The sequence below is a fragment of the Myotis daubentonii genome, chromosome 3, assembly GCF_963259705.1.
Source record: "Myotis daubentonii chromosome 3, mMyoDau2.1, whole genome shotgun sequence".
In the NCBI taxonomy this organism is placed as follows: Eukaryota; Metazoa; Chordata; class Mammalia; order Chiroptera; family Vespertilionidae; genus Myotis; species Myotis daubentonii.
The window spans coordinates 149,903,799-149,923,739 of record NC_081842.1 but is presented as its reverse complement, the minus strand read 5'-3'; the positions used below and the strand labels follow the sequence as shown (position 1 = coordinate 149,923,739).

The following is a 19,941-nucleotide window of genomic DNA, read 5'->3' as shown; positions in this document are numbered from 1 at the left end:
CAGAAGGTCCTGAGACCTAACCAGTTCCCGGGAGTTTTCCGTGTTACAGGTATTTGAATCAGACTTGATTAGCAAGGAGCCAGCAGTTGAAATGCCGAAGGGCAAGAAGTGTCAGGGTTTTCCTGTTTGTTTGTCCCACTAACTAACCAAAACCCACACTGAAATTCTTAGCTTACTTACTTAGCTTAATTCTAAGCTTAGCTTAGTTGACTCCTCTTTGCCCTGACTTCCTCTTCACTGGTGCATTCTCTGTCCCACAAAAGCGAAGGTTCTTACATACAGACACCATTTATCTAGGATGCCGTGGGTAAATGTTACCCATGTAATCTGTACAACTGAGGTCCTCAAAGAGTGGTTCCCTACTGTCCCTAATGGGGGTGTTTCTTAGCGATGGGGTCATGATAAAGAGACCCTTTACCTGACGCTACTATGGAGTAAATTTTGCCAAAACCTGAGTGAGTAATTCAGCAGTCATTTCTATTTGGCTTTAAATTACAATAGAATATGCAGAGGATTTATTTTCTAATTACATTTTATTTAAGGCAATATTAAAATAGATTTGTATGCTCTAACCATAAACCAACTAAGAATGTTAGTGAGGAGGGGACGGGGATGAGGGTATCCATCTGGAAGCAGGAGGAAGTATATGTAGGAGAGAGAAGTCTAGGATAAAATTTTTCCCATGGATGATAGTCAATAGTTCATTTGTCAAGTCCTATGAAACTTAGTGCAATTCAAACATGACAAATAAATATTGTATTATTTTACCACTAATGGCTTATTTAAAGTGCTGTTAAGGACACTTTTAAAAAAATTACAAACTACCACCATTTATTGAGCATCAGTCCCTAAACTAAGGGCTTCCTATGCAGTGGCTTATTAAATTCTCCCTCCATACGTGTGACATAGATGCCATTATGCCAACATTACAGGTGAGAAAAATACAGCCTATTAAGGATCTTAAAAACAAAACAAAACCAAAAAATAACAACACACCAAACAACCAACTTTGTTATTGAGAGTATTTACAGATGTCCTCTTTTCCCCCTACCTTGTTCCCTTCTACCTGGTTCCTGCCCCACCCCAGGCCTTCAACATCCTATTGTCTGTGTCCATAGGTAATGCATATATGTTTCTAAGTTCTTTGGTTAATCTCTTTCCAGTCCCACTCCCCTCTTTTTTTTAAAAAAATATATTTTTATTGATTTTTTACAGAGTGGAAGGGAGAGAGAGTTAGAAACATCGATGAGAGAGAAACATCGATCAGCTGCCGCCTGCACACCCCTCACTGGGGATATGCCCACAATCAAGGTACATGCCCTTGACCAGAATTGAACCCGGGACCCCTCCGTCCACAGGCTGACGCTCTATCCACTGAGCCAAACCGATCAGGGCGCCCTCTCCTCTCTTTCCTCTGAGATTTGTCAGTCTGTTCCATGTTTCCATGCCACTGACTCTATTTTATTCATCAGTTTATTTTTGTTTATTAGATTCCTTATCCATTTATTTTGATTTTTAGATACAATTGTTGATAGATATTCATTTATTGCCATTTTATTGTTCATACTTTTAATCTTTTTTTTCCTTCTACTATTTTCTCTTCATAAAGAATATCCTTCAACATTTCATGTAATACTGGTTTGGTGGTGATGAACTTCTCAAGCTTTTTCTTGTCTGTGAAGCTCTTTATCTGACCTTCAATTCTAAATGATAGCTTTGCTGGGTAGAGTAATCTTGGTTGTAGGTCTTTGTTATTCATCACTTGAATATTTCTTGCCACTCCCTTCTGGCCTGCAAAGTTTCTGTTGAGAAATCAGCTGACAGTTTTTTGAGCGCTCCCTTGTAGGTAACTGCTTTTATGATTCTCTCTTTGTCTTTAATCTTTTGCATTTTAATTATGATGTGTCTTGTGTGGGCCTTTTTGGGTTCCTCTTGTTTGGTTCTCTCTGTGCTTCCTGGACTTGTAAGTCTATTTCTTTTACCAGGTAGGGGAAGTTTTCTGTCATTATTTCTTCAAATAGGTTTTCAATATTTTTCTCTCTCTTCTCCTGGCACCCCCATAACGTGAATGTAGGTATGCTTGAAGTTGTCCCAGAGGCTCCTTATACTATTTTCATATTTTTGGATTCTTTTTTCTTTTTTGCTCTTCTGATTAGGTGTTTTTTGCTTTCTCATATTCCAAATTGCTGATTTGATTCTCAGTATCCTCTACTGTTGAATTCTTTTAAATTATTCTTTATTTGTTAGTATATGCATAATTTCTGACAGGTCCTTTTCGTGTCTTTGATGTTCTAAGATTCTTGAAATTCTCATTAAGCCTCTTGAAGCTCTCATTAAGATCCTAGAGCATCCGTATAACCATTGTTTTGAACTCTGTATCTACTAGTTTGTTTGCTTCCATTTTATTTAGTTCTTTTTCTGAAGATTTCTTCTGTTCTTTCATTTGTGACATGTTTCTTTGTCTCCGCATTTTGGCTGTTTTCCTGTGCTTATTTCTATGTATTAGGTAGAGCTGCTATGTCTCCTGGATTTGGTAGAGTGGTCTTGTGTAGTTGGTGTCTTATAGGGCCCAATGGTTCAGCTTCTCCAGTCACCTGAGGTGGACACTCTAGGTGCACCCCTGTGTGGGCTGTGTGCACAGTCTTATTGTAGTTGAGCCTTGATTGCTGTTGATGTCACTGGGAGAAATTGACCTCCAGGCCAATTGTCTGTGAGGACCAGCTGTGACTACAGTGGAAGAGCTGCAGTACAGGAGATACCCCTATGGAATAGGACTTGCTTCAGTGGGGATTTGGTGATTACTAAGTCTGCCTCTTGAGTGTATCACTCGTGGATGTGTAGTGTTGTAATCTGGTATGGTCTAAAGCTGTCCATTGGGTGCACTGGCTCTGGGGCATCCGGAGAGGTGCAAAGTCAGCCACTGCTTGGGGCTACCTGTCAGGAGCTACAGAGCTATCTGTGGATGGCTGTTACTTGTGTTAGCCTTGGAAGTGTTAGCCCAGGCAAGGCCAAGCTGTGAAGTAAGGCAGGCTGCTGCTAGTGCCAGGCCTTGCGCCTCTTATTAAATGGCATGGGACATATTGAAACCAACTGCTGCTTGAGAGATTTTAGGAGAGTCTGAAGCCTGAGCCAGGACAGGGCATTCATATGGAAAAGCTGCTGCAAACAGCTTGGGTGGGGCTGAAAATTGGATGGGGTGGGGTCTCAGGGAATCATCAGGGTGGATCGAACAGTGTGAGCCAGGTTGATGGAGACTCAGATATGGTGCCTGCTAGTCAGCTCTGTGATGGGGAAGGTCTCAGCATAGGAACAATGAATTCTGTGAGCACACCTATCTGGGAGAAAGCTGCCCCTGAGTTATTGCCTGGGTGCCAGACAATGCAGTTCTTCTCCATATACCCTTGGATCCCCCAAGCCTCTGCCCAGCATGGGAGCACAGAGGGAGCCTGTCTGAGTAAATCTGTGCACTGGTCCTTTAAGAGGAACTGCTGGGACTCCAGCAGCCACCGTGTCACTCAGCCACAGTCCCCACTGGTTTTTACAGCCTGAAGTTAGGGGACTTCTCTTTCCAGCACTGGGCTGGTTGTCTGGGACCCCTTGCTCCTCACAGGAGGGCTCTATAGCCAAGATACGCCTCCCAATTAAAACCATGCCACATGTGGGTGTTAGAGCAACCTGTTCCATGCCTCTACCCCTCCTACCAGTCTCAACTTACTTTCTTATTTACTTTTCTAGCTGTATGACTTCCATTCAGCTAGATTTCAGGTGGTTCTGAATGATGGTTGTTCTGTATTTTAATTGTAATTTTGATGTGGTTGTGGGAAGCAGTGAGTACTGTGTTTACCTATGCCATCATCTTGGTTTTTAAGGACCTTTTTAATTGAAAAAGGCTTTTGAAAAATTTTAACCCAAACAAGATTTTTGTTAAAAGCTCTCTTGTGTGGTTTGTTTTATATGAATAAGTAAAGCCACTATATTTAAAACTTAACTTACAAAATAGGAAACTTTAGGCTTATTATTCACCTCACCAAGAGAATATTCCTTTAAGTCATCAGTATAGGAAGCAGGGTTCTGAGTTACATATATTTAACATACATATAACGTCCCAGGTAGACATGTGCACAAAGTAAGGTATGTCTATTATAACACTGTCAATATTTCATTTATTTTGATTACTTAGGAAGTAAAACTAATATCTTCCCAAGTGTATCCAAAATCAGCCTGATCATAATGACCTGGAAGATTATAGAATTGCCAGTCCTCTCTACTTGAAATTTCTCAATCAGTAGCTCTGAGGTGAGATCTAGGAATTTATATAGTTAATATTTTATCCATATGTTTCCTTATGATCAGGCAAGTTTGGGAAACAGTCTGCTGAGTAAAGCTCAGGTTTTTTTGTTTGTTTGTTTGTTTGTCTTTTTCATCTTAGCATCTAAAGTCCTCCATAGTCTGGCCTTAAGGTACATTTCAAACATCTCCTACAACATTTGCCTGTGTTTAAAATGATCTATTTATTCACTGTTGTCAAATAGATACTTTTCTCCCTTGGAGCTTTGCTCATGCTGTTCCCTCTGCCTAGAATATCCTTCTCTCATATATTTGTCCATCAGATCTCCCTTATTCATCTTTCAAGGCTCAACTCAAATTTGAACTTCTCTATAAGGGCTTTCCTGACCACAGGGCCAGGATTGTGTTCTCTCTCCTATGAACTCCCACAGCTCTTCAAACCTCTATTGCAGTGATTTCCAAAATGTGATCCCTGAATCAGCAGTATCAATATCAGTATCAGTTGGGGACTTGTTAGAAAGCCAAATTTTGGGTCCCTCTCCAGACCTACTGAATCAGAAGCTCTGGGTATGGTGCCCAGCAGTCTGTTTTCAAACAAGCCCTGTACGATTCCAATGCACCCTGCAGCCTGAAAACTACTTCTCTAATGTACTCTGTATTTAATTATTGCTTTATGATATGCCTACTTTCTCTACCAGAATGTAAAGTAAGCTCAATGAGAGCAAATACAATGCTTTCATCATCTGCATCCTTTGCAGTACCAAGCACAATGTTTTCACTTACAGATTACAATAAGTCTGGTTGAATTAAATTGCTATTTCTTTAATGTCAAAAATCTATGTATACAAGATGAGCAGATTGTAGTGCATCAAATTTTCATTTTAATGGTGTTTAATAACCTTTAAAGGTTGTATCATGATTGATTCAGATGCAGAAACATACCAATTGTAAAGATAACTAAAATAAAAGAACTAGTTGCCCTTGTTTTTCAACACAGAAACAAGACCTCTTAGTTTTAAGTTTTTCTCTATGCTTATGGCATATGATGCCTCATAAATGTTTACTAATAATAACTATAACAATCTCATCTGGAAGTTTTTTTTAAATCTCTTGTCTCTATAAAGAAAAGTTTCTAATTTTTCTAAAATTTCTTACCTGGGCCTCAACTTCACATCTATATGTATAAAGAACCAGGGGCCGTCACGTCCGAAACAACCAAACAGATGACCAAACAGGCTGTGTGGGGCGACCAGGCCAGCAGGGGGTTAGTGAGGGATGACCAAATGACTGAGCAGTAGGCTGCATGGGGAGGCAAAGCTGGCAGGGGGGGCAGTGAGGGGTGACCAGGCTGGCAGAGGGGGGCAGTGAGGGGTGACCAGGCCAGCATGGGGGCTATGAGGTGTGACCAATCCAGCATGGGGGGGGGAGTTGGGGGCAACTAGGCGAGTGGGGGGGGCAGTGGGGGCAACCAGGCCAGCAGAGGGGGGCAGTGAGGGGAAACCAGGCTGGCAAGGGGCAGTTGGGGTGACCAGGCCAGCAGGGCAGTGCAATTGGGGGCAACCAGGTTGTCAGGGGGGCAGTTGGGGGCAACTAGGCCAGCCGGGGGGGGGCAGTTAGGGGCGACCAGGTCAGCAGAGAGGGCCAGTTGGGGGTGACTAGGCCGGCAGTAAGGGGCAACCAGGCTGACAGGGGGGCAGTTAGGGGCGACTAGGCCAGCAGAGGGGGACTGTTGGAGGTGATCAGGCCGGTGGGGGGTGGGGGGGCAGTTAGGGGCAACCAGGCTAGCGGGGGGGGTCAGTTAGGGGTGATGAGGTCAGCAGGCAGAGGTGGTTAGGGGTGATCAGGCAGGCAGGCAGGCAGGTAAGCAGTTAGGAGCCAGCGGTCCTAGATTGTGAGAAAAACGTCTGACTGCCGGTTTAGGCCTGATCCCCGATTAGGCCTAAATTGGCAGTCGGACATCCCCAGAGGGGTCCTGATTGGAGAGGTTGCAGGCTGGGCTGAGGGGACCTCCCCCCACCATGCATGAATTTTGTGCACCAGGCTTCTAGTTGTATCTATAAATAAATTAGATAATAACTATTGTGTAGTGTGCCTATATTCTATCTATCTATCTATCTATCTATCTATCTATCTATCTATCTATCTATCTATCTATAAAAGCCAAGCAACCGGAACGATGGAACAACCAGAATGACTGGTCACTATGACATGCACTGCAGCAGCCAACTGGCTCAACTGGGGCTCCAATTGGCACCCCCAACCTCCCACGGCCCCTCCCTCTGGCTGGCCCTGCCCCTGATTGCCCCCCCCCCCCATCAGGGGCAGGGCCGGCTGGCCAACCTCCCATGGTGTCCCCCCTGGACAACCTCCTGTGCCCCCCACCCCGCCGGCCCGGCCCCGATCGGCTCCCTGGGCCCCATCCATGCACGAATTCGTGCACCGGGCCTCTAGTCAATACATAAAATTGAGATATAATTCATTGAAAATAATGGGAAATACCTTTTGTTATACTAAAAACCAACATAAAGTTTTATGAGTTCACTAACTGAAAAACAAGCTAAAAGAAGACAATAATCTAATTTGACTAATGTTTCATTTATTGCTTGAAGTTAAATAACAGATTCCGATAGCTACTGGATTCTTAAAAAAATTTAGTAAGACAAAACAACTTTGGTGAATAATTTAGAAGATTCACTAATTAGCATTATTTTGCTTTAACAGAATACCTTTCTTCTTAAAAAAATATAAAACTAAAATTTTAAACTGGTTCTTGTCATAATTCAAAATATCTAATTAATAACATAATTATTTCTAAGTAAAATTTAATTATCAGTTTACTGAAACAAAGCCACTGTAAAAGTACTTTTCCTAAAGTTACAATATAATAGGAAAATAAATAAGTCCAAATATTTTGTTGTGAAAATTTCAACAAAACTAATCAAATCCAAGAGAAATAAATCTGAACAATTATTATCTACTTTTAAAAATAAAAAAAGCATGCTTTCTAATTAGGTATCTTTGTAATTTGTCTTATTAATATAAAGAGCACTGTCTTATTTTTGTTTTTAGAAAATACCATCAAATATTCCCAGATAAGACTTCATTTCATCATCTTTATCATCAGGATGATACCTACTGGGGGGAAAAAAGCAAATGTAAATATAACTATTATTGTAACACAATTTATTTTAAAATACACAATAAATAATGTAATAAATACAAAATGGATAAACTTGAAGATTGCTGAAAGCTTAATATGTCAAGTGAACTTCAATATGCATAACCTTGTGGGAAGTCTTGTGGTGGAAAATTAAACTTTATAAACTGTCAGATAAGTTCCTTAGATATATCTTTAAACATATTAGAAAATAATGTCATTTAATCAATACATCTATGAATGTGACTATTCAAAAGGTGGGGGAAACTGCTACAGAGTTACTCATAAAAATGAGCAGCAGTGGGTCATTTATTAGACTTAATGTAGCTTTTTCCCCTATTGAACATGTAGAATTATGAAAGAACTGGTTGGCTAAAATATAGCTTGAACTTTTGAAATATTAGCTGATCTCATTTGGATTTCTTATTTATTTGTTTGTTTGTTTATGTTAGTTACTACAATATTATTGACTATATTTCCTATGCTGTACTTTACATCCCCATGAGGAGTTAGCTCACCAGGGATCTAAAATTTCAATGTCTTTAAATAAATAAAATAATCAAGGAAAAAGAATGCTGAATTTCTCTGTAAAAAATTGTTATTGGTATTTCTTGATATGTCTTTAAAGGACTCTTACCTTAAATCAATTTTGTTTTTACATTCACTGTTTCTAACAAAGAAATCCACTTTCTTGACAGAACTTGAAGAATTTGATCTTTTTTCAGAGTGAGGAAAGTATAGCCTTTCAATCACTGGTGACAGGCTTTGTTGTTTTCCTTTTTGTAAATGGACCTGTATTTTGAGTTTTAAATAAAACAGCCATCACTGAAAGTTTAACTATTCAAATAGAATTTTAAAAACACACACAATGTAACACTTTAAAAAAGTATTTGCCCCAAATAAAAATAAAATAAATAAAACAAAAACAAAAAGTGCTTCTTACAATATTTGTATTTTCATCTTGTTGAGGAAATGTTGTCACGGAGGATGCGCCAAACTTGGATGTAGCAGAATTTAATAAATAAATATCTGGCTCCTCTTGCGATGAAACAAAACTAAAAATCAAAGTTAATTATTTGTAAAATATGTCAAATAAGATAAAGAAACCATTCCAACTTAGAGATCGGTAATTCTTTGGAGAATATGATTAAAGCTTACCATATTTTTCACCATAGATTGATGCCCTGTTTCTTAGACTCATGGAGACTTGGTGTATCTCCTTTCCTTTGGACAAAACAACAACTTATATATTCCAGATTAGATAAGAATACTATTTTAAAGAGCGACAGAAATAATCACTCAACTATTTTCTTTAAAAAATTGGGTCTCATGCTTAGTTGTCTTTCATCTAGCAGTCTGTAAATCTTTTCTAGGTCTCCCTTTTAACCTCCTTTCCTTATTCTGGTCTCTGTGTGGACAGACATTTCTAGTTATCTTCCTATGTATAACTTTATACTAGAATTCACCTTTATTCTTCTGTATGCAATTCATTCATTAAAAAACACCTGTTATTTGCTTCCATATCTCAGATATTGTACTAGGATCTGAGAATAAAGTGGTAAGGAAATCCTCAAGGAGTTACAGTTTAGTAGAGGAACAGACAATAAGTAAATACATATCTTTCTACAAGTTCCTAGGATGATTTTTTTTTGTGATCAAACTGTTTATCCTGTGCTTAACAATCTTAGGTGATAACCTTACTGCCTACTATGGAGGTAAAAAACTCGAGGCCTCTAGGCTACATCCAAACTACAGACATTATAATTATTACTTTTGGAGGAGGGCACTAGAGATTATCACATTTTTTAAAATTAGTTGTCAAAATTACAAGTCAGGAGATATCACATAACATTTTAGATGCCTAGCATTTTATTTTTTTAAACTAGAATATTTGACAATACTAGACACTCATTTCCTGCATAGCAACAACTCGCTGGAGCCGAGTAGTGGTTTCTCTCTTTAGATGGGATACTCTACAGTTGGCTTTGACTCACCAAGTCCTGAAGTCAGGTTGAGTCTGTAACCTGCCAGATGCCTATAGACTCCTAATATGGTGCCTAATATGGCATTTAAGGTTCTTCACAATCAGACCTCAGCAATCTCAGCCTTAATGCTATGGTCAGACCACACTTTATTGATCCTTGAGCATAAGGATGCCTTTTAAAACCTTATCCCTTGCACATGCCTCTTCTACTTGCAATGCCTTATTGAACTCCTATTCAGCTTTCAAGTCTTGTGAAAAATGAAGATTCCTGGGCTCTAGCCCCAGAGACCACGATTCAGTAAGTTTAGTTTGGGGCCCAGGAGTGTGCATTTTAAACATCACCCCCTAGGTCAGTGGTTCTCAACCTTCTGGCCCTTTAAATAGTTCCTCATGTTGTGACCCAACCATAAAATTATTTTTGTTGCTACTTCATAACTGTAATGTTGCTACTGTTATGAATCATAATGTAAATATCTGATATGCAGGATGGTCTTAGGCGACCCCTGTGAAAGGGTCATTCGACCGCCAAAGGGGTCGCGACCCACAGGTTGAGAACCGCTTCCCTAGGTGATTCTGATGCAAGTGGTCTGACAACAGCACTTTGGAAAACACAGCTCTAAGATTAAAAGGATTTAGTTTGGCTAATACTTTACAGCTTCTCTGACATCTTAAGACTTGATGCCCATCTCCAATTACTTGTCAGGAGAAGATAAAATTGTAAAAAGTTGTACAAACTTGTATTCCAAACCTAAGTTCTAAAACTTGCCTGTTTGACATTTCTCTTTGGAATTTGCTCTCTGACTCTTGGAGGCATAGTTCACGTTCCCTGGTAGCTGAACTCAAAGTGTTTCCAAATCCTATATAAAGAGATAACATTTTGAAATAAAATGCCAGGAAACAGCTGAATGGAGCTTTTCACAAGATCTAAAAGGGCTCACTTTATGCAACAGATATAACCTGGCTAAGGAAGGAATGCATAATTCTTCTCAATAAAATTTCATTTGCATAGCTAAATAAGGGAACAAAAATAAGAGAGTAAAACCACAAAATATGCAGGGTAGCTTATTAGTCACTATAATAAAAGGTCTCTAAGTCACTATTATTTACTTACTAGAGGCCCAATGCACAAAATTCATACAAGGGGCTTGGCCCTCACAGCCATGGCAGCTTGCCTCTCAGCCCTCGCAGCCCTGACTTCGTCCAGAAGGACGTTTGGAAGGTCGTTTGGCTGTCTGGTCTAATTAGCATATTATGCTTTTATTATTATAGGTTTTTAATTCATGTAAATGATCAAATTAAAGTTCATTCAAAATTTTCAATGGTATACACGTAATTAAGTTAGTTAAAATGTTTCTATACACAGGGAAACATATTGAAATTGATTTTCCCAGTGTCAAAGCTATGCCTCATAGGATTAGGCTACCTCGAATGATCAGTATAAATTGCTTCTTAACTTGCAGTAGACAGTGCTTTTAATTTTGAGGTAGGGACCAGTAATTGTCTTGTAATATAGGAAATTGTGCATACTGATCCCATGCTGGAGATTTTTCTGGTCTACGTTGTGAAGGTGGTCAAATCCTATTCCTTCTGAAAGGAGTATTAGCTCTTTAGGTAATTCTTAGAACCCTGAAACAATATTTCAACTTCTATTTGCTTCCTTAAGAAAGCCTTTTTAAAAATAGGACTGGGGTGGATACATTAAGAGTCAACTATAATTCTGAGGAAATGACTTCCCTTCTTGCAGCCATCATGGGAGAGACTGTCATCATCTCACTGTCATGTCATACACTTACCAAGATTTCCACTTCACTGTTTTGGTGAACAGGAGTAAGTCTGCCAGTAACTCAAGGAACTAAATCCCATTATTTTTGGATTGAATATGACTTAAATACAATATTTAATGCAAAGAAACAAATCCTTTCCGATTTATTTATACCTGATAAAGTTAATAGTTCTCCTACAAATAAAAGTTATCTTTTATTTTCTTGGCTAGCAGATGAATACTTTTAGAAAGGAAATATTTTTGTCCCAAATATTAGCAGACCATGTGTGATCTTAGAATGGAGAGCTGGATAGTTTGTTTTATGAGAAAAAATTGAATAAGCAATCTGAATTTGAATAGGGTCTTTAACTAGATAGGGGAAAAACAGAATAGAAAAAGCTTATTTGTATACTATCCTCATGGAATGACCTTGACCCTTGTCCTCAGGAGGAGGAAATGCTATCTGTGGGTCAAATTTTCAGTTCTGCTAAAAATTACAATCTTAACAAACCAAAGCTAATTAAGCAAACAAATAAAAAAAGACAAAAAAAATTAGTCCCAGAGGCTGAACTGAAAAACATTCAAAGAATATGTCAAGAAATTATTTCATGCTAACATACAATTTTACCTGATGTTTTTGTGTTCTTATCAGCTGAAAAGCTAGTAACTTCCATTAAGTTTTCATCATCAAAATCATCCCAAACTTCATTTTCCAATTCGAAGTTCACATTCAAAACTTCTGAAAATGGAGAGTTGTTTTTATCCACATCTATCAAATTCTGGTTTCCAGATGCATTAAGATTTCTGTTAAACAGCACTGCTTGAGGGGCTTTCTCATTTAAAGTTGTAGAATAGATCCAACTAGATAAATCTGCCATGCATATGGATAAAAGAGTATAGGTACTTTTTAAACCATAAGCATATTATCTACTGATCTATCAAACATATCTTTTAAGTTAAAACAGAGGTCTTGAATAGTAGTTTTCAAAAGCATTGGGTCAAGCATTATTGAATACTGTGTTTAACCAATTCTATTCACTCAATTACACACACTGATAGTTGAGCTAACTTTAATTTTTAATGGATTCTTGTAGATTGAATAAAATTTCCATCTTAATTCCTATATGAGAATAACCCCACTCCAAACTAGAGTTATTATTGGAAAATGGTCTTCCTCCCTTCAACTCTTCTCCCTACAAGTTAATTTTGAGTATTTTTATGAAATATATTTATCCAAAATATATCTTAATTTTTCTCCTGCTAAAAAATATTTAGTGTTATACATTGTTTGAAGACTGGGCTTACAGCCAGACTACCTGGGTGAAAATTCCACCTTCCTCATTTACTAGTTGTATGATCTTAGACAAGAAACCTAAACCCGCTGAGCCTAGTTTTCTCCTCCGTGGAATGATAATAATATCTACAAGATTGTTATGGGGACTAAACGACTTCTCTTGTGCAGTTTTCCATGCCAGTGTGCTAATAATTGTTTAATGACTGCTTCTCTAAAAAGTATGAATATACATACATATTGTTTGTTTTATGTATTATATATATTTATTATAAGCAAAGGATATGCAGCACACAATTTGCAAATAATAAAGTATACAGCATGCTTTATTATAAGTTCCATATATCTAATTGATTCTCACTGAATGTTTTCATTGAATTTTGCCAAACTTTTACATCTATGGTTGCAATTGACAAGTGAATGTAATTCTCACATGAATGTTGTTTGGTATTTTTGTTGACATTAACAAATACGATAAAAGTTAAATAACAAAGACATATGTTGGGACTTTACCCATTCATCCACTGACTCAAGCAACTTCTTTGCTGAATTGGATTATATTTTTCAAATACTAGATGAATACTCCCTAAGTTTTTTTGTACTATTCACAATGTAATGGCTACAGACACAATACACTTCTAAATTTAATTTGTACTATTAACATTTTCTACATCACCTTTTTAAGTCTAAACAACAAACAAAACAATAAACCAAGTCTTGATTTGTGTGTTTGCTGATTTCCATGGTATAAATACTTCCACTATGGTTGATTTTAAGGTATCAACATAACAGCACTGAATGCAAAGTTGAAAAGAAAGGCTAATAGCACCCTATTGTATAATATTTTCACTATATAGATACAAATATAGATGTAAAGAATCTCAAGAACACAGATAATAAAACAGTAGAATAAATAGGATCTGATTAGTTTTGAGTATTTATAGCCTTTTTAAAAATATTTTATTTAATTGAAAGTTTATATATAATTAAACTTTTAATAATAGTTGAAAGATTCCTAAAATTTTAATAATAATCTCTCACAAGCCAGTATAAGCTTGCTCCAATCCTCTATCTTCTTCTTCACCTTTCCAAATCCTATTTTGTCCTTCAACTGCACCTACAACTACAGTTCACATTATTCTTTGTTCTTAAACTTCACCTACAACTACAGTTCACATTATTTTGTACATTGGTACACATTCACAATATAATATGTCCTAAAAATAGAACTAGGTACAAAGTGCATAGGGAATAGGACCTAAACTTACAACGGCAGTCAGAGTAACCACCTTTCAGATAGTAACATGGTAAGATGGTAACATTGTAATTTGAACTTGACAGAATTTTGTGACTATGATAGAGCAAGGCAAGAAGGAAAGTCAAGATATTCCATGAAGGGAGAACAGCATGTGAAAAGCATATCAGTATGAGAGACAAGAGAATGCTTGGAAAACTGTGTTTTCAGATTTTATGGGACACAAAGTAGAAGGAGAAAGCAGGGCCCACTGAGATTGCATAGGCAGTTAAGTGTGAGATTGTGTTGAAGCTTGTTTGACATGTTAAGAAATTTACTTTATTTTTCTTATAGGCAATGAATATTAAAAATATTTTAGCAAGAAGCTTACATGATCAGATATGCCTATTAGATCACTTGGAATAGTATGAATTAGAGGATGAGATTGGAAGCAAAGAAAAAAAGTTAAGAAAGCCACTGCAATAAGTGAAAGACAATGAATATTTAAACTAGAGTATCAGCAGAAGAAACAGAGAGGAAAAAATAGATATAGAGATGTTTAGGTGGTAAAATACATAGGAATTGGTGATCAATTACATGTGAGGTAAGATATTTAGGCTGACTCTTTTCTGCCTTTTAGCAGCTTGGAAAATAAGAGTTCTTTCACTCAGCTAAGGAAAAATGAAAAGGAGCAGAGTGAGGTAGAGAGAAAACAGAAAGAAAAGAGTTCAGATGCTGACATGTTAACTTTTAGGTGGATATGTCTAGAAAGGTGATACGTAAATGGGTCAGGGGCTAGACAGAAAGATCTAGATGGGAGTATAGATTTAGAAATCATCCAAATATAGGTAGTAATTGAAGACATGGGCTTAGGTGACATTGCCTAAGAAAGGTTTATAAAGTGAGAAGAAACAAACAAACAAACAAAAAGGATCCTTTTGCAACAACAACAGAAAGAAAAGCCCAAGCAGTTGAAGAAGTAGCAGGAGACCCAATTTTGAGTGGTTTAATCAACACCAAAGGAGAGATTTCCAAACGGAAGGATAAGACAGAGTGTCAAATACTACAAAGCTCAAAGAAAATGAAAGTTGAAAGGAGTTCATTGAATTCAGCATGTTGTAGGAGGTCACTAAATTGTCTGCGAAAAAGCAGTTTCAAAGGAGTGATGGAGAACTCAAATTTTAGTGAATGAAGAGTGATAAGGAGGTAAAGAAGTGAGCACAGTGAGTATAAATTGCTCTTTCAAGAATTTTTGTTTCAATGGGAAAGAAAGAGATAAAGAGTATAAAGACTATTGATTCTGTTTTTAATCTGCCTGGCATGCTTTTCTTTCTTTTAGTAGGAGTATCTTTCTTGTCCTTTGAGGAAACTGCCTCCAACATTCCATGTGATGCTGGTGAGGATGTCATTCATTGCACTATGGCTTCCCCAGCGCCACAGTGGGTGGAACACATGGCCCAGTCTTCAGGGTACAGGGAATGTTTAAAGCAGGGGTGGGGAACGTCCAGCCTGAGGACCAAATAAGGCCTGAGAAATTTGGTCTGGCCCTGCCAAGGGGTTAGGGGTGAGTTAATTAAACATTTGACCAAATATAGTAGGCTAATTTGTAAGTTGATAATTTTGTATGGCCCTCAAATGATGTTAAAAATATCCCAATGGCCCTTGGCAAAAAAAAAAAAAAGGTTCCCTACTCCTGGCTTAAAGAATGAAAACAACACTCAAATGAGGCCAGTCGGGATAAACTCTGGTCTGCCAAAGCTAATAGGGAACACTGCATTTTTCTACTGAAGCTGTTAAACTGGGAAAATGTGAGTTGGGGGCATATTACCATGTGAGAAATCCCGTTTAAAAAATAAAGCCCATTAATAACCAGGATATCTAAATAAATGAGTGAAAACCAGAGGCATGATGGGATCATTTGAATGCCTGGATCTAGCAAGATTAAAGCCAGATAACCTGTCTGGACTTAGCTTACATGCGATAATTGGTTTCCTTTTTTTGAATAGAATTTCTAGAAGTCAAAAAGGCCATAACTAGTTAGTTGGGGACATGGAGCAGAAGAGAAAAGAGATTTGAGCATGTTTATATGCTAAAAAGAAAGAGACAATAGGGAAGAGAGCTTGTAAAAATGTGGGGTAAAGGAGAGGCATAAATGGTCTTTAAGTCCCAAGTAAGACAGGATTGGAAAGATTAAGACTGCCAGTGGAAAGATAAACCTTGAATAGAAGAAAAGGTCATTCTTTTTTAAGACAAATAGAAAGTTAATGATGGGTGCAGAGACAAAGAAATATAGAGTTGTGGGGTGGAAAGTTGAAAGAGTTCATATATTATTGGCTCAATTTTTAATTCTCACTGATAACTAAAAGTCAATTTCAATTTATAGAAATGGCACTGAACTGGGAATCAAAAGATATAGATTCTATTTCTGGTTCTGCCATTAATTAGATGTGATTTTGGACAAGTCATTTAAACTCTCAAAGTTCTTGGCTTCTTTCATGGTAAAATGAGAAATTAAAATTTTATAATTCAACATGCTTTCTCATAAAATTTCTGGCATTTTTCTTCTTCCCTTTTGGAAATTGGAATACAGATAATAAAACTTGCTATGTTTTTCTAAAAACATTTTTAAGAGCAATATTGGAATAGATTTACAGTATGTTTTGTCACCAAAGGCTAATGTGTGAAAAGTATAATTTACACTATTACTAGTAATAATAGTACCAAATACTATGGTAAGAGTTTTATATACATTATCTCATTTAATGCTAAAATATAACCAGATGAGGGTATCAAGAAAAATGGGTAAGTATAGTATGAAAGATTACACAACTACTAAATGGCAGAGCTAGAATCCTATCTAATAAAAGAGTAATATGCAAATTGACCATCACTCCAACACACAATATGGCCGCCAGGGCAGGGCAGTTGGGGAGACCAGGCCTGCAGGGGAGGGCAGTTGGGGGCAACCAGGCCTGTAGGAGAGGGCAGTTAGGGACAATCGGGCCGGCAGGGGAGCAGTTAGGCATCGATCATGCTGGTAGGGGAGTGGTTAGGGGTGATCAGGCTGGCAGGAAGAAGCGGTTAGGGGCAATCAGGCAGGCAGGCAGGTGAGTGATTGGGAGCCAGCAGTCCTGGATTGTGAGAGGGATGTCCCAGATTGGAAAGGGTACAGGCTGGGCTGAGGGACACCTCCCTCTCCCCATGCACAAATTTCATGCACCGGGCCTCTAGTATACTATATAGATCCTTCTTTCAAAAGAGGGGGTAGTCACTGCAGGAGAGGGGCAGAAAGATGGCGGATGTGGTCATGGGCAGAGACAAGTGACAGGAGAAGTGCCTCCTGTCACTGCCCTTGTCCTGCATCTGGGTCATCATGAAGAGCTCGCATGAGGTGTCCAGAATCAAACAGGAAGCACTCATGCGCATGGCTAACGCTATGGAACTCTTTGTTCAATATCTAGCCACCTATTCCTACAGACATGGCAGTGGAAAAGAAAAGAAAGCACAATGATTTATTAAATACTGCAGAAGAATCAGAAACTTTCCAGTTTCTTGCAGACATATTACCAAAGAAGATACCAGCCAGTATATATCTAAAAATATTTAAGTAGAAGAGAGAAGAAGAGGAGGAGGGGAATAACAATGTTGATGAAAGTGATGATGAAGCAGAATCCTACACCCAAATCAAAACTCTTTTCAAGTCCACCTAGTGAGGAGGATCCTGGATTAGCCCAGCCTTCAGTCTCCTCACCTTTCAGAGGCTTCGAAGACACTGTGCTCCTTCCTGGGATGCAGGGCCAGATGCACCTACACCATAAATGTCTAGAAGGAAAGTTGTCAAGCCCATAATGTAGTTGGAGGGCACGAAGAGAGAGCTGTCTGTACAGCCAAAGACAATTCTGCTTAACTTTCATTTAGGGATAGAATTCAAAGAGCTTCTAAATACCAGTTATGGCCGAAACCGGTTTGGCTCAGTGGATAGAGCGTCGGCCTGCGGACTGAAGGGTCCCAGGTTCGATTCCGGTCAAGGGCATGTACCTGGGTTGCGGGCATATCCCCAGTAGGAGATGTGCAGGAGGCAGCTGATCGATGTTTCTCTCTCATCGATGTTTCTAACTCTCTATCTCTCTCCCTTCCTCTTTGTAAAAAATCAATAAAATATATTAAAAAATAAATAAATAAATAAATAAATAAATACCAGTTATGTAAAAGCAACTACATTCAGTTTTAGCTCAATGTAGTTTATGTTACATTTTGTTACATTGTATGTAGTATGTTACATTTACATTTTTGTATTTTAAGAAAATTTGAATATTTGTCTAAATACTGCATTTTGAACTTAAAAGTTTTTTTTATTAAAGGTTATATATTTTTTAACTTTACATTGCACTGTTTTACTGTGAACATCTGCTATTTTTGTAATATAGTTTTTATACTTTAAACAACAAACTAATCAACTGAATTTAGTTGCTAAAGGGAATTTATCTTATCCCTCAGGTGGGTTGGGGCAGAACACTTGAAACCTACTGATTTCTATCAAATGAAGACTTGCTCACACAGAGTTTGACAGAGCCTTGGTTAGGACCCAGGACTTCATTGGGGACTCAAAGACAGAAGTCTCTTCCAACCATTTCCTGCCTCAGAGAGAATAAGTAAATATAATATAAAGATATGGTTCATCACCTCTGAACATTTATAAGTCCCTAAAGTGAAGCAGCCCAGGAGTGAAAGACCATATAGAAGCCCAGACCAGCAAAGAACTGTCCAGTCATGTCACTGTTGTTGAAAACCACTAAGTTTTAGAGTATCCTGTTATGCAACAATAACTAATACAATATACTTTAAAAAATAATACATTGTTGTCTCAGAACTGTCCAGATGCCAGCACGCTATTATAATTCTGCTTTCTGATACAGTGAAAAATGTCCCTTTTAAGAAATATTTAAACTTAAAAAAAAAGAAAAAGAAAAGCCAAACCCCAACCACAAGCTAAATTGAACATTTAATACATTCTGTAGGAATATAAGGAATGCAACAAAGATTAGAATTTTATAATATACATTAGACATTTATGTAAAAACTGTTCCATTTTTCCCAAAGAAATTTCCTCAATTTCTTGTCTTTGCTATTTTCTTCGGAGCAAAAACCTGTAATTTCTACTCTAGCAGATAAAGGGCTCCATTGTGTTGGGCAGTAATTATAACTTTATGTTTCAAGTCATTATCACCTCCAAACACTCCCGTTAATTTATTTCACTGCACAGTCTCACTGTACTGTTTCATAGTGAAAACACACTCCACTCAAATTCAAAGAGCCTGAACAGGAGCTAGAAGCCCAAGAATATTTAGGTACTGCTTTAGTAACAATGTCTACTGGCACAAACCTCCTATTCATTCATACTATTAAAGCTATGTTAATGAAAAAGGAACTCGGGAATGAGATCATTAACTATAACCAAATACATTCTAAATATAAATACCATGTGTTTCCTGATCAGTATCAGGCAAACATCTAAACCATCCACCCCGAGTTCTAAGAAAAAAAAGGTCAGAGACAATTATAAAGAAGGTGCTTCACATTATTAGGTCCATTTTGAAAACAAGGAGGTTCTTGGGTTAATGCCTTTTGTCTTTCTTTTTATCAGAGATTTCTGTCGATCCTGATATTGGTAATCCATTTATGTCTGCACCCTTATAGTCTATTTTGCCTTTGTTGTGTCATTGGATTCTTGCACAGCTTTTCTAGGCCATATGCGACTAACAAAGGGGGAAGTCAGAGGGTATATGTATGGCTCCAGGAACTTTTTGTAGATCCAGAGCAGAACTGGAATGATGATACAAGGAATGCACACCATTGTCCCAGGTGGGAGCTCCTGAGCCGCAACCACCAAGCCCAAATGGAAATGTCTGCACTTTCGGAGGGAGGGACCTCAAAAGTTGTATGTATTTTTGCAGTAAATGCTCTGTAGATCAAATTTTAGAACCCTCTATTATTCTAATGCCTTCCTTATTACCTGTGACACCTTTGTGAAATTTAAAAATAAGCATTTCTAGCATTTTTATCCCTAGAGAAAAATTTGAAGTCAAATCATAAATCTAAAAAGAAATTTTTACCTCTGCATAAGCGTATTCTTCTTAAACATTTTAGAATCTTTTGTATATTGAAGATATCTCATTTACTGTTCCTTTCTTTACGCCCACGATAACTTTTTATTATCCACAAGAGA

General features: G+C 37.7%; 1 protein-coding gene and 2 pseudogenes across 1 annotated transcript in view; 1 reads left to right on the top strand and 2 right to left on the bottom strand.

Moving 5' to 3' along the window:
• Positions 1 to 7,238: 7,238 nt before the first annotated feature.
• HFM1 (helicase for meiosis 1) overlaps positions 7,239 to 19,941 on the bottom strand; it is a 99,032-nt gene continuing 86,329 nt past the window's right edge. The window contains exons 34-38 of the mRNA XM_059688824.1: positions 11,819 to 11,929; positions 10,195 to 10,285; positions 8,388 to 8,499; positions 8,082 to 8,236; positions 7,239 to 7,422 (exon numbers count right to left, since the gene is read on the bottom strand). Coding sequence (XP_059544807.1) covers positions 7,353 to 7,422; positions 8,082 to 8,236; positions 8,388 to 8,499; positions 10,195 to 10,285; positions 11,819 to 11,929 — 539 coding nt within the window. The 3' untranslated portion in view covers positions 7,239 to 7,352. The remainder of the gene's footprint in view (positions 7,423 to 8,081; positions 8,237 to 8,387; positions 8,500 to 10,194; positions 10,286 to 11,818; positions 11,930 to 19,941) is intronic.
• LOC132231910 (chromatin accessibility complex protein 1-like) lies at positions 17,008 to 17,425 on the top strand (annotated as a pseudogene).
• Positions 18,553 to 19,639, bottom strand: LOC132230796 (UPF0729 protein C18orf32 homolog; annotated as a pseudogene).